At 41.2% G+C, this 12,778-nt stretch overlaps 1 protein-coding gene across 2 annotated transcripts in view; it reads left to right on the top strand.

Moving 5' to 3' along the window:
- SAMSN1 (SAM domain, SH3 domain and nuclear localization signals 1) overlaps nucleotides 1–3,818 on the top strand; it is a 55,694-nt gene extending 51,876 nt beyond the window's left edge. For both annotated transcript variants that reach the window (XM_066568461.1, XM_066568467.1), the window contains one exon: nucleotides 2,595–3,818. In XM_066568461.1, the coding sequence (XP_066424558.1) occupies nucleotides 2,595–2,800 (206 nt within the window). In that variant the 3' untranslated portion in view covers nucleotides 2,801–3,818. The remainder of the gene's footprint in view (nucleotides 1–2,594) is intronic.
- The last annotated feature ends 8,960 nt before the right edge of the window (nucleotides 3,819–12,778 follow it).

Below are 12,778 nucleotides of genomic sequence, written 5' to 3'. Positions count from 1 at the left end.
TTTCTAAATAGAAATTTCTCATTTTCTTAATTGACCTAAATTCAGATTAAAAAAAAAAAAAAAGGAAAGAAATCACAGTTCCAGGCTTGTCTGTGCATTTTTCCCTGAAACACACTAGGGAGATATTGATAAAAAAATTAGGATCTGTTGTTCACATGGGAACTACTTAGATTATATAGACAACTAGTTACAAGGCACTAATACAGTGACTAAGACCACATATTCCTTTTAATCCACTGGCTACTCAGTCTTCTTCCCATTGTAGAACAAACAAAGTGGGTGGGGGCTCCTCTCTGACCTTGACAATGTAAACAGGATTAACACTTTGCAGGTCAGTGCTTGCCATGGCAGCAGATGATCTGGAGGGGAAGATGAGAGGGCAGTGAGCAGCGTCAGGCGGCCGAGGAGATGAGGGGGAGGCAAAGGGCAGGAGGGCTCCTGGTGCTGCACAAGCCTTGGTTCCCTGTGCCCCAAGGTGGGATGGTGCTGCAGAGAGCTGGGGACACGCTCAGGACCAGGCTTTGCTGGGGCATTGCTGCTTTTTGTGCTGAATTTTGTGCTATCGCTGCCAGCAGCAGTGGGAACACCTTCACCGGTGCAATGCCTTTGTGATTCCTTCCTGATTTCAATCAGAAATCAATCGGACCCTACATGATCAAATATTTTCCCTGCAAAGGGAGAGATAACATTTGACATGACAAACTGTGCTCTGTAAAGTGAGAAGGAGATCAAACACTTACAGATATCAATTAAATCTGCTGCAACGTGTGCTCTTGCACGCAAGTGCAATTAACAATTAATTTATTAGAGAACAAGGTGGCACTTTTATTCCTTGAAAAATATTTAAAGTAATTTTTTTCATTATTCTTTGAAATACATATGTTTATGCCTATACCCTGGGACTTTATTGAAAAAATAACTTAGTTGAGACTTTGGATTCTTTAAAAAATCAGCTAAGTTTTTCAATTTATTAGGCAATTGGAAGTTAGAGGATATTTAGAAAATTTAATCAGGCCAAACATATCTACAAAACTTCCATCAAGACCTCAAAATACTTCTCAATAAATCCAAGTGCTTTGTGAAGCTTGTTGAAATCTCACACAATGAAAAAGGTCTCCAAAGAAACTCTCCCACTGTTCCATTTCACTGTAAAGGAGTGAAAAATTTCAGTCTTTCATTTCTAATTTATTCTGTGTTATTCAATACAAGATAGAAAAAAAAAATCAAATTTAAAATCTTTCCCATTTTACCAAATTTTCAACAATTGAAATAAAAGTCAATATGAATGCTCTTTGTGGAAATTTTAAAATTCTAGGAACTAAAACAGATTTTGATACAGCATTAAGTCCTTCATATATTTGAACTTCCATTCTGCCTGAACTTGAATTGAGACAGTTTAGATATGACTAAAGATCCAGAACTGACTGTTTAACCAAAGAGTAACAAAACAAGTGGAAGAAGGGAATTTCTTTGCAAAAGCAAAGAGGTACCTTTTTTCTGAGGGGATAAAAATTTGGAGCAAAACCATCTGTTTCCTCTGAGATATGTTCCTTTACTTTATTCAGAAAGCCAAATACAGTTTGAAGTAAAACTACAGCTACAGGTGGTTGGTAACAGCACAAGAAAAAAAAAGTAGGAAATGGAAAGATTTATATTTTATAGCTCATTTTCTTAAGAAATTTACTGTGAGTAAACATGTACTTCACAGCTAGAGAACAGAAAGAGGAAATTTAAAACCAGTACACATAAGAGTCATTAGATACTTGTATGTCCTCTCTTGCACTTTTCTGTTGATACTGCCAGTGAGTTCCAGATTTTTGAATTTGAACAGATTAGTCGTACAGCAGCTAAACAAGGGCAAATTATTTGCAAGATAATTTTCTTCTACTTCGTTTTGGAACAGCGTTCAAAAACCATACAGCAGAAATTAGGCACCTTAGCTTCCTCTGAGGTTTCTGTGTTTTGGAAAACAACCTTCTGGATATCAAGCTGCGCTTGGTGGAAGTTTCCATCAGCCACCCACTCCTGCTGAAAAGCTGGGTGCTTTAGAAAAGCTGGTTGGCACGTCTTTGTGCCAAGCACTTCTGAAGGGCAGTGCATTCTCTCTGCTGCAGAGAGCACATCAGGTGGTGGGGGTTGCACTCCACAGACACAGAGATATGGAGAAATGTCTTTTAAACAAGGCTCAGTGGGCCCTGGGGTTAATTCAGTATCCCGCTCTGTGATACACCAGCTCGGGAGGGGGAAGGTTCCATCTCTGCTGTGGGCACGGTGACCACACACAGTGACTGCTGCACTCTGCACTGCCTGAAGGACCTCAGCAGAAAGGATCAGGCCAAAGCCCCCAGCATTCATCTCTGAGAAAGATCCAGAAGGAGAAAGACCAACCTCATTGTCAACTCAGGTGTTGCTACACTCGTGTAATCGTACTTTCAATTCTCTCTGCTTCTGATGGACAAAATATATTGATGTAGTCATGTGTAGGTTACCAGCTCTGTTTCCAGAGTTCTTCAAGATCAGTCATGCTGCTATCTCAGCTCTTTCCCAAGGTACTTGTATTGACAATTTTTTCTTTCTTTTTCTGTTCTTTCTAGTTGAAGAACAGCAGACAAGTGAGGATGGTCAGGAGACGCAGAACTTGAGCCCTCACCAGAGTTTTGACAAATCACAGTTAAATGACTGTCCAAGAGATTCTGGCTGTTACATCTCATCAGAAAATTCAGATAATGGTAAAGAAGAAGCAGACCCAGAAGCCCTGTCTGACATGGTGCAGTCAATAACAATCAGTGAGTCAAACTGATTCGGTCCTGCTGCTTTTCTGCAGATTCTCAGAAAAGACAATCACATTTGTCAGTATGGTGGCACAGAAGCAGAATACAAAATATTCTCAACACTGAAAATCTACCTTTTTCTGATTCAACAGCTCTAAACTGTTTCATATGTGGACACTTGATAGCTAAATATTAGTTGATGATAAGAATTTCTCATGTTTTTCTTTTCAGTGAATCCACAGGTTTTTCCCTGAAAAAGTTTATACAAAAGTATTTATAAATATTTGTACAGCAAATGCATTTTCTATAATAGTAGAGATTTTTTTTTAGGTAGTGGTTCATAATCCAGAGATGTAAATTTCTGGAACTGTGCAAAATGTAAATATTGTACATATTTATTTTAAAAATATATGGATTAATCACACTGTCTCTATTTGCAGCTGTGTTTTGCTGATTTGTATACAGAATGTCTTTTCATTGATATATCATCATAATAAAAAGGTGGATACAGTCACACCCTACTTTGAAAAGTACCAAGCCAATTCTCACTAATATTAAAGCTGTTTAACACCACTTTTCTCCAAAATGAGCTCTAAAGTAGACTGTAATTTTTCTTGTACTTTTTCCTGGAGGCATGAGAGAACTGTAGAGTGAATCTGAATTCAGTTCTCCGTGGTCCTTATGTTGTGGAAGAACAGAGCCATGCAAATGGCAGTGGCAATTTTTTTATGGTTCTTTTCACACCTGTTCTCATTTGTCCCAAGCATTATACAGAGAATTCAAACTCAGAGCAAAAAGCCATCAGGATCAGTGCTATGCTTTTATGATAATGTTTTGTGAAGGTGTTGCCTTTTTTGTGTGGTGTGAAGTTTGTTAATAGAGTATGTGTTTGTGTACAGAATTGGAAGCTAACATGGTTATTGTACCTGTCTTTCATATGAGATTTTATTGTCTTTTCCCAATATGTTTCACACTCGAATACACATTTTAACTGCCTGTCTTCTTTTAGAGTACTTCTTTCAATAATAAACAGAACCATGTGTTTAAGCCCTTTAAAAATACTTGGTTTTTAATGTGGTCGTTACATTTCAAAGACTGCTCTCTTCTAAGACTAACACAGTAAATAGTAATTCCACTGAGGATTTTTAGCATGCATAAGAATCTGTGTATCAAGTCAATAGGGGGATTTTTTGCTCAGTCATTAGTCACAAAATTTTCATAATTTAAGGAATTTTGCATTTATGTTAAAGAGCTTCCACATATTGCTGACAGCTTGAAAGAAAATCACCTTCAGAAGAGATGAAACACAAAAAGTTCCACCCCTAAAGGAGTATTTCTGAAGAAGCTATAAACAAATGGAAAGCTTTTTCTCCCTTTCTTTTTCCTTTCCCCAATGCAAGTGTCTTCTGTACTTTTCATGACTTCTCAAAAGACTACTGCTGTCAGACACACAAGTCTGCTTTGAAGGCTGTAGTATAAAATTGCCATTTTAGAAAATTGCATTAACAAGATTTCAAAGATTTGGAGTAAATAAACTCTGTTTAGGAAAAAAAACCCAACCAAACAAACAAAAAAACCCATCAAAACACTGGAAAGACAACTACTATGATTTGTTTCTGGTTTTAACTTACTTTTGATACCAGCAACAAATGTCATCATTTAGCAGCAATGAGCCCATACTGCCAGGTGTGGAGGGGATGCAGAAACCTTGGTGGGATGCAGAATCTGAGAGCTTGTATCAAGCAGCTGTATTTGTTTCTTAATGCTTTTCCAGCCAGTAGTGCATCGTGTCATGCAGTACTGACATTACTTAATATGACTTAACTTCTGAAATAATGGGTTTGAACTGGCTTCTATCATCTCCTCATTCTAGAGAAGGACTAAATTCAGCTTGAATTTCTCTCAGAGGGACTTATCTTGTGGCTTTTGTGGCAGATTGCACTTAGTCTTCAGGTTCTGAGGACATCTGCAAAATTGCTGAACCTATAAAAGGATGTTGAGGTGAGTTTAAATATGATTGTGACTGTCAAGAAGCAGTTAAGTTAGCTGGGTCAAGGACTACCAGCCACAGAGACCAGAGCTGTGCCCTGATATAAATACTCTGACAAATGTTAATTTGCACAGGTTTGCAAATGAAAATAGGCCTCCCTAAACAGTTGCAGTGAGACAGGCAAAGCTTTCAACAGAGCAAAATACCCAACAGCTGCTGTATTTTACAGGAATTAAACTCTGCCTATTGGGCTGATGGCAAGGGGATACAGGTGTAAGGTGAAGTAGTTGGGAATGAAGGGCACGAGTTGTAACTGCTCTGATCTTCAATCAGCAAGGCTTTGTCAAAAGGGCCTCTTATTTAGAAAAAGATATCAACTGAAAGCTTGTTTGAGACTTTTGTAGCTTCCTGCAAAGGCAGAGCAGATTAGATCTCAAACTCAGACACTTCCGCTCTCTCACACTGTTCTGAGAAAAAGAATGAGGAAATTTTGTACCACAAAGAAAAAAAATTGTGTTTTCTACAAGCAGCAGACCCAACTGGCTTTTCTCTCTTAGTGGTCTCATTGATCATGCCGATCATGGATTAAAATGTTTGGAATAGGAGAAGCATTCCTCCAACTGGTTTAAGTGCTGGGTAATCTGAATAAATCTTATTCTAGGAGTTCTTGGAAAAAGTCTGGTGGAGATCTAAGTGACTTTCAAGTAATTCTTAAAATTTCCCTGAGATAGGGAAGAGAAGAAAGCAGCAGAGGTTTTGTTCCTCTCTGTCACTTGCTCAAGAGTGTCATGTCCCTTTTCGTTTTTATCAACCTTCCTCTACATTTAAGGAGGACTAACACATTTGCAAGTCTCTTATTTGGAACCTGCTCCCTGCAGTTACAACGAGATGCAAAGCCAGTCAGTAATAGCGGAGGCAAAGCTGATGAGGGGCAGCCCTTGCAGCCTTTAGGCAGTGGGGATTTCCTGGCTGCCCAGGGCTGTGCTGCAGGTGCAGCAGACTCCCCCAGAGCTGGCTACTGACACATGTGCTGCTGCTGCTGCTGCCCACAGCAGAAAGCCACAACTCAGAAAGATTTGGGTGACCCCCACAAAAATTCAGGTGGTGGCAGGCCTCCTCCTTCCCAAAGCAAAACATCTCTGGTCAAATTTAGCAGTATTTAACAGTGCTGCCCTGTGCTCAGCCCTGTGTGACTGCCATCCACAGCTGGCATCACATTAAAAGAGGGCTGCTCTGCCATCAAAAAGAGGAGCTGAGTGCCAGGCCATGCATGATCCATGTGGACTAGCCTGCAGATCCCTGGAGGCAGCATCCTGCTCTCCAGGATCTGTAACCACACCTCTGAGAGTCAGAGTGCAGCAGCCTAGGGGCTAGCAGCAAGGAAGGGCTTGCTTTCATTTTGCTGAGGTGCCCATGAGCACAGGAAGTGCAAAGAAGAATTTGGGCAGCTCTGTGGAAATTCTGGAGAGGATTCATCTCTGAGGGACTCGACTAACTGCAGGCTGCCAGCTGGACTTCACAGCACTCACACAACCCTGCCAATTGGCCCAGCCAATTTTCCACCCACCTTACCACTCACTTTTCCATCCCACAGATCACCAATTCTACCCCTGAGTGTCTGGTCTGTGATGTGCAGAAGCCCACAGCTCATCAGCTGTGATAGAAAGGGCCCCTTTGTACCGCAGCACTTTCTCCCACGTAGTGGCAATTGAAATAATTTCTGGCATTGCCATGGAGCTGCATCGCACTGATAGACCCATTTGTAAAGAAGGCTGGTGCACAGATAACAAGGCAATATTGAAAGAATAAATGGGTGCTGTGAAACAGACAGGCCAGTTTGTAGATGTCACAGTGTTCACAGGATGAGTACAACCTGCCCCTTGCCTGGAAATCAGTTTTTCCATTAAGTCAAGTCCAGTACAGTTCTTTCTGCCCACGTAAACACGCACAGATCTGTGGGCAGCACGTAAGGGAAGATGTGCCACAGGCTGCCCCAGTGCCTTGGGTCACAGTGGCACCTTGGTATCTGTCCTGAGACAGATTTGATGGCAGTCATGCAACTGAGTCACAGTGTCACAGATGCCTGCGCCTTTTGTCAGTCAGGAGAAGCAGTCTCAACATGTCTAGTAACAGCATGGCAAACACTCTGCCTTTTTCACAGCTCACAGATGAGGTTTTGGGCTATGTTAGCTTTTGAATGCATTATTTGCATCATGCTCTGCCTGTTGGCTGCATATGTTGTGGTACTGCTTTGTGCAATGACTCTCTGTGCTGGTCCAGGAACAGGTGACATAGGATGGCACAAGTTTATCCCTTTGGTTTAAGAGTTCCTGCATGAGATGTTCATCTGTGTCCCTGATCCCCAGTTCCTGGGAGGCAATAAGCAGATTTTTGCCTACAACTGACAGCGTGGAACAGGCTATAATATGGCTGTATGGAGCATTCAGTTTGTCTGTACCCAGCATTACCTGATGAACCCACCAGCCTGCAGCTCCTCATCTGCCTGTGATTTCCTGAGGATTGGCCACAGGAATGACACAGGCTGGAATCCTTGCTGCAGGTTGACAACCCTTAAACTGAACCCACTTTTGGGGTTCCCAGCACAGGAAGGACCTGCTGGAGCCAGTCCAGAGAGGCACCAAGATGATCAGAGGGATGGAGCAGCTCTGGTATGGGGAAAGGCTGAGAGAATTTTCAGCCTAGAGAAGAGAAGGCTCTGGGGTGACCCAATTGTGGCCTTTCAGTACCTGAAGCCCACAGGAAAGATGGAGAGGGACTATTTACAAGGGTCTGGAGTGACAGGGCAAGGGTGAATGGCTTCAAACTGACAGAAAGCAGGTTTAGATAAGAGATTAGGAAAAAAATTATTTGCGGTGAGGGTGGTGAGGCCCTGGAACAGATTGCTCAGAGAAGTTGAGGATGCCCTATCCCTGGAAGTGTTTAAAGCCAGGTTGGATGGAGCTCTGACAAACCTGGTCCTCTGAAAGGTGTCCCTGCCCATGGTAGGGGCTTGGAACACATGATCTGTAAAGTTACTTTCAAAGCTCTATAATTCTATGATTAGAATTGGATATAGAGCAATTCTATGGCTCTATAATTCTGTGATTCTATGATTAACTGATCCTAGAGGAAGGGCTGGTCTGTTCACTGCAAAACCAACAGAAGTGGTTTCAAACCTTCTATTTTCTCCTGGCTGGGAAAGCCAAGAAATGCCACTACAGACACATAGGCAAAAGGGGCTAGAGAACAGTAATAAATTCAGGGACACACATGTAGGGGGATAGAACATAAGTAAATAAAGGTAGTATAGAAAGTAATCTTACCCCCTAAAGAGTTGCAGCTGGGTTCATTATTAAAGATTAGGAGCAGGCCTGACTTTAACAGGCCACAGCTATGGCCAATAAGAAGAGTGTTATAAAAGAGTGGATTGGTTGGTTGAGGGGAACCAGAGTCAGTTGGCTGCTGTGAGGACAAGGAAGGGTCAGAGCCTAGAGGAGATGCCTACAAGAAACATCAAGGAGGTATGAAACTCTAGCAATATGGAACCCTTACAATGTAATGATACTAGAACTCTTGTATTATAATGACAACACACACAGCTGTTGAATCTATGGAGTTGTGTCATGTATTTAGAAACAGCTGTGATTGTAATGAGCATAAACTAGGTATTCAGGGAAATATGTATTCTCTAGAAGGGGGACGCAGGTGGGAGGAGGTCCATGATAGGCTTGGAGGGTCTGAGAGGGTCGTTTTTATTTTTTGTGGCTTGGCAGAATTAGCTCTGACATGCTCAGAAACCTCTGCTAGGCATGAGAACTGTCTGCTGGTAGCAAGAGCACAGAAAATCTGCCTGTGCCAAGAAGTCATACAGAAATGAGGGACAAGAGGGCTGGAGGGCAAGTGGTGCTCCTGAACGGTTCACATACCTTGGCTGCTTAATTTAAGCCTGGCCAGTGTCCCACAGAGTGCATGTTTCTTGGGCAAAGCACACACATCCTCAGATCCTAGGGCCCTTTCCCCATGCCAATCCAGAATATTTCTGTGGAGGACCTCTCGTGCTGTGTGCCATACACAGGTTTTTAGGATGGAACATCAAAGGTGTAGCCATGTTGTGCAACTCAGCATTAGGACATGGAGACAGGTCAGGACTGTGCAGGGGTATCAGGGAATTTTGGCAGACTGTGGCCAAGCTGGTGACACCCTTTGGCCACCAGTTATGTCCATATGGCTGAGGGAGGGAGGGCTTCAACCTGAATCATTCCCAAGCCTCAGCTTTGCTGCAGAAGGAACCAAACTGTGAATAATAGATACCCTGAATGCAAACAGACATAAAAGTGTTGAGGGTTCCTCAGTGATTTGGGGTGGAGTTTGCATGCATTGTGTCCTCTGCTACCAGCACAGACAGCCTGTGCTATTCCCATCTCCTGAAGCAGCTCATCCAGACGCTGACCTGCTTTGCTCTGACACCCAGTACCCAGTGCAGGTCTCAGTGACAGCTCCTGCAGCTCAGCCAGAGCTGAAAATCAGGCCCCAGCCTTTTGCCACTTTTCTTTGAAAAGAAACAAGGTCTTTATGCCTGTGATGCACATTATATCACAAATCTTGCTAAAACGTTCACCATCGTATTTGAGAGCAGTCCCTTGCTGCCTATCAAAAAAAAAAAAAAAATCCTCCAGGGAAGGCAGTTCTCAAAATACTGTTGGCAATAACCTGAGACTTTAGAGAGTGCAAATGAAAAAGAAGTGGAAATAGAAAGCCACTCATGTGGGGAAAAAAACACTTTAGAGAAAAATGAATACAGCAAACCCGAGGAAGTTGCACTCTTTTAAAGAAATCTCTCTGTACATTATTACCTAACTACTTTGCCTCCTAAGTTTGCTCTCATCTCCAACATAAGAGGTGAATGGCTATCATTATTTACCCCAGCATATTAAAATAAAATGTAACTTACTCAAGAACAGTTATTTCTCTTTAAATGTATCTTTGGTAAAAATATACAGCAAATACATCCTTATTGATATTTTGAGCTACAAGGATATTTAAAGAGGGTGCTGATGTATCAGAAGGAGCTAAAAGATCATAACAGCTAACTAATAGCTGTGCACCACTCAATTGTATGTACATGCCCACAGGACATCTACCTGTCTTAGTTCTGCTTCAGATTTCAGCCAAAATGTAATAGCAGTCTTTCCTTATTTTAACCTGGTCAAGAAAATCATGCTTTGTGACCTAGAAAAGGCTTTGGAGGGGCTGCTCTTTCATTTTGCTTGCAGCATGGAGGGAAAACCTCATCCCTGGAAGGGGGTGTGTGCCCAGTGACTCTGCCAGCCACAGCTTCATTTTGTTAGAAAAAAACATTGGGAAAATTGACTGGTTTGGACTGAATTTGTAGATATAGTTAACAGATAGCTAAGGTATGAGAAACTTTGTGTGTTGTGAAAAGCACAAAGACTGCAGCTGTTTAGTGAGGTCTGTGAACAGAAAACAATGGCTGAGTGTCCAGCAAAAGAGGAGCTGTACAGGAGTTTATGCACACCAGTCACCTATAATTCTTGCATAAATTCAGTCTCTCCAACACTGTAATTTTGTTGTTTCCTCTGGCAAAAGACCTAGATCTTGCCCAAGTGGCAGAAAAATTAGGCATTATTTGACAAAAAATAAACAAATTTGTGTGAGACATGATTCAACAATATAAGATCCTAGATAAGAGGTTTAGGTACATACTGTACAGTACTTCATAGTTTCAAAATTGAATACAGGGAATCATTTAATTAAAACCTGTTCAACTGAAAATCCTATTTATCTGAAACAAATGTTTGTCCTATCTATAATATCAACAAACTATTCACATGAGCAGCTAGCAATAAACAACAGAAAGATGCACAATGAATGTCAATTAACACAATTTGCTATCAAATAAACTTGCAGTTTATGTGTACAGCTTTAGCACTGTCCTGTGTATCCATTATAAAGGTCAATTAACCTCAATTGCAGCTAGTCAGCTTGTTCTAAAACAAAATCAACATAAGATACCTTTCATTTTGTTTTAAATCAGCATCTCAGCAATTCAGTTGCCTGGCACTGAAGAACTTCTAAATTGCTAAAAGTCTTTGCAAAAAAGTTTTGTTAGCAAATGTCAAAAAAAAAAAAAAAAGAGAGTGAGATTGGCTGAAATTGTCAAGGTATCACAGTGTGGCTGCATAAGGCTTTTAAAAATATTCATTATTCAGCACATAATCATGGATTCAGAACAACAAAGAGCTTTGGTATGTGTGTGCCTCAAAGGATGAAAATCTTCCTAAGTAAAGCTTTCGATGCATAGACTAATCCAAGACTACACTAACAAATCTCTTGAAATGGAAATCCTTGCTGAAAATGGCCTGTGTGCTTTAAACACTATCAAAAGGGTTCTTTCCCCCCAACCCCTCCCCTTTGGCTGCAGAATGTCAGCATTTATGGTAAAAGTCAATCAGGTGCTCACTTGTTCTGCTTAATCAGGAAGAAGTGGTACCACGTGAGCCCTGGGAGCTCTCATCTGGAATTGCACAAGCATCACTAACTCAAAGGGCCATCAATGCTGTAGAAAGCAAAGGCAAGTGGTTAGAAGTCTGACATATTGGTCTGTAAAAGAGGCATTAAAATACAGGTGAATCCAAAACCAAACAAACAAAACCCACAAAAATAAACCCCAAACCAAACCCCAAAAAACTGTTCTGGATTATTGATCACTCTGCAGGACATTGTCCAGTGGCTGTTCCAGCCACCAGCCATTGAGTTAGGCTTCTCTCCAAGCTGTCAGTGTTTGAGAGGCTGTTTAACTCAATTCTTAAAAATAATGGGCAAGGTGGTGGCTGGCATGATGAATCACAATTCTGGCCCCTCCAGATGCTTCTACAGTCTTTTTAAAGCTGATGATAGCTACAAAATGACTACAGTAGTGTCTTCTCTCTTTAGAAGGAAATCATAGGAGACTGTACAAAGACCTAAGGCAACAAAAAGATTGCTTTCTTGGCACACACAAACACACCTTCCTTCTCAGTAGGTTAACAGGGGCTCTGTGCTTTCTGTGTCCTTTATGAACTTTGCCTTTGCTGTAGGCAGAGTGTGTTCAGTGCTACAGAGCAATTTTTCCAGTGCTACTGCTACTGAGGCTCACAGAATATTAAAAAAAAAAAAGGCAGAACTTTAGGACATAATTATACCAGACATAAACCTGTGGGAAAAGGCTTTGTTTTCTGGGTAAAATTCACCTGTGTCCCTAAGGCCTATGCAATACTTGCCTACAATTGTAGTCTGAAAACTACAGTCTCTTAACTACTTTAGAGTATCCTGACTCATTGCTTCATTCTACTTCAGTGCTTAATTCTTGCTAGAGGTGATTTTTACTTACCCCTCCATTGCTACAGCAAACATCAAACTGCATTACACTGCTTAACTCATCAGGATTACAGCAGTAAAAAGAACAACTAGCATTCATAAAAAAAGTAAGATCACTTCCCTGGCTGATGGGTGCAGGCTTTCAAAGCTCAGCTACAAACATGAACACAGTTCATGACTAAAGAAGCAGCAAGAAGTTTTCTTTGCATTTTTTCACATTGCTAAAAGAAGCTCTCCTAAAACCAAGTTACTTTCTGAATCTTAGCAGTACAGTTTCAGCATGAGATAGACTGAAAACAGATGCTAGGCTTGTCTAGCTAAAGATGAATGGGTGATCTGTACAGACATGGCAGAAAGCTTCAGATAATCCTTAAGTTTCATGTAAAAATAGAAAATGTTCAGTTATTGATCCAGGATATGTGGAGATGTTGCAGTTCCTTCAACTCTAAAAAATAAAAAATCATATTTACCATGATTTCTCTCTAGCTGACACACTTTTAAATCAAACTGTTCTGCACCCTTGTAGGAAGTGGCTAGAGGAAAGCATGCCTCATAAATCATGGGGACTGGTCTAGTAACAGTATAAGAAAAAGACCATCTGAGTCAGCCAGCTTGGTGTAAGGTAATACCTCCTAAAAGG

Source organism: Molothrus aeneus, chromosome 2 (assembly GCF_037042795.1).
Source record: "Molothrus aeneus isolate 106 chromosome 2, BPBGC_Maene_1.0, whole genome shotgun sequence".
In the NCBI taxonomy this organism is placed as follows: Eukaryota; Metazoa; Chordata; class Aves; order Passeriformes; family Icteridae; genus Molothrus; species Molothrus aeneus.
This window is presented reverse-complemented; position numbering and strand designations above follow the sequence as displayed.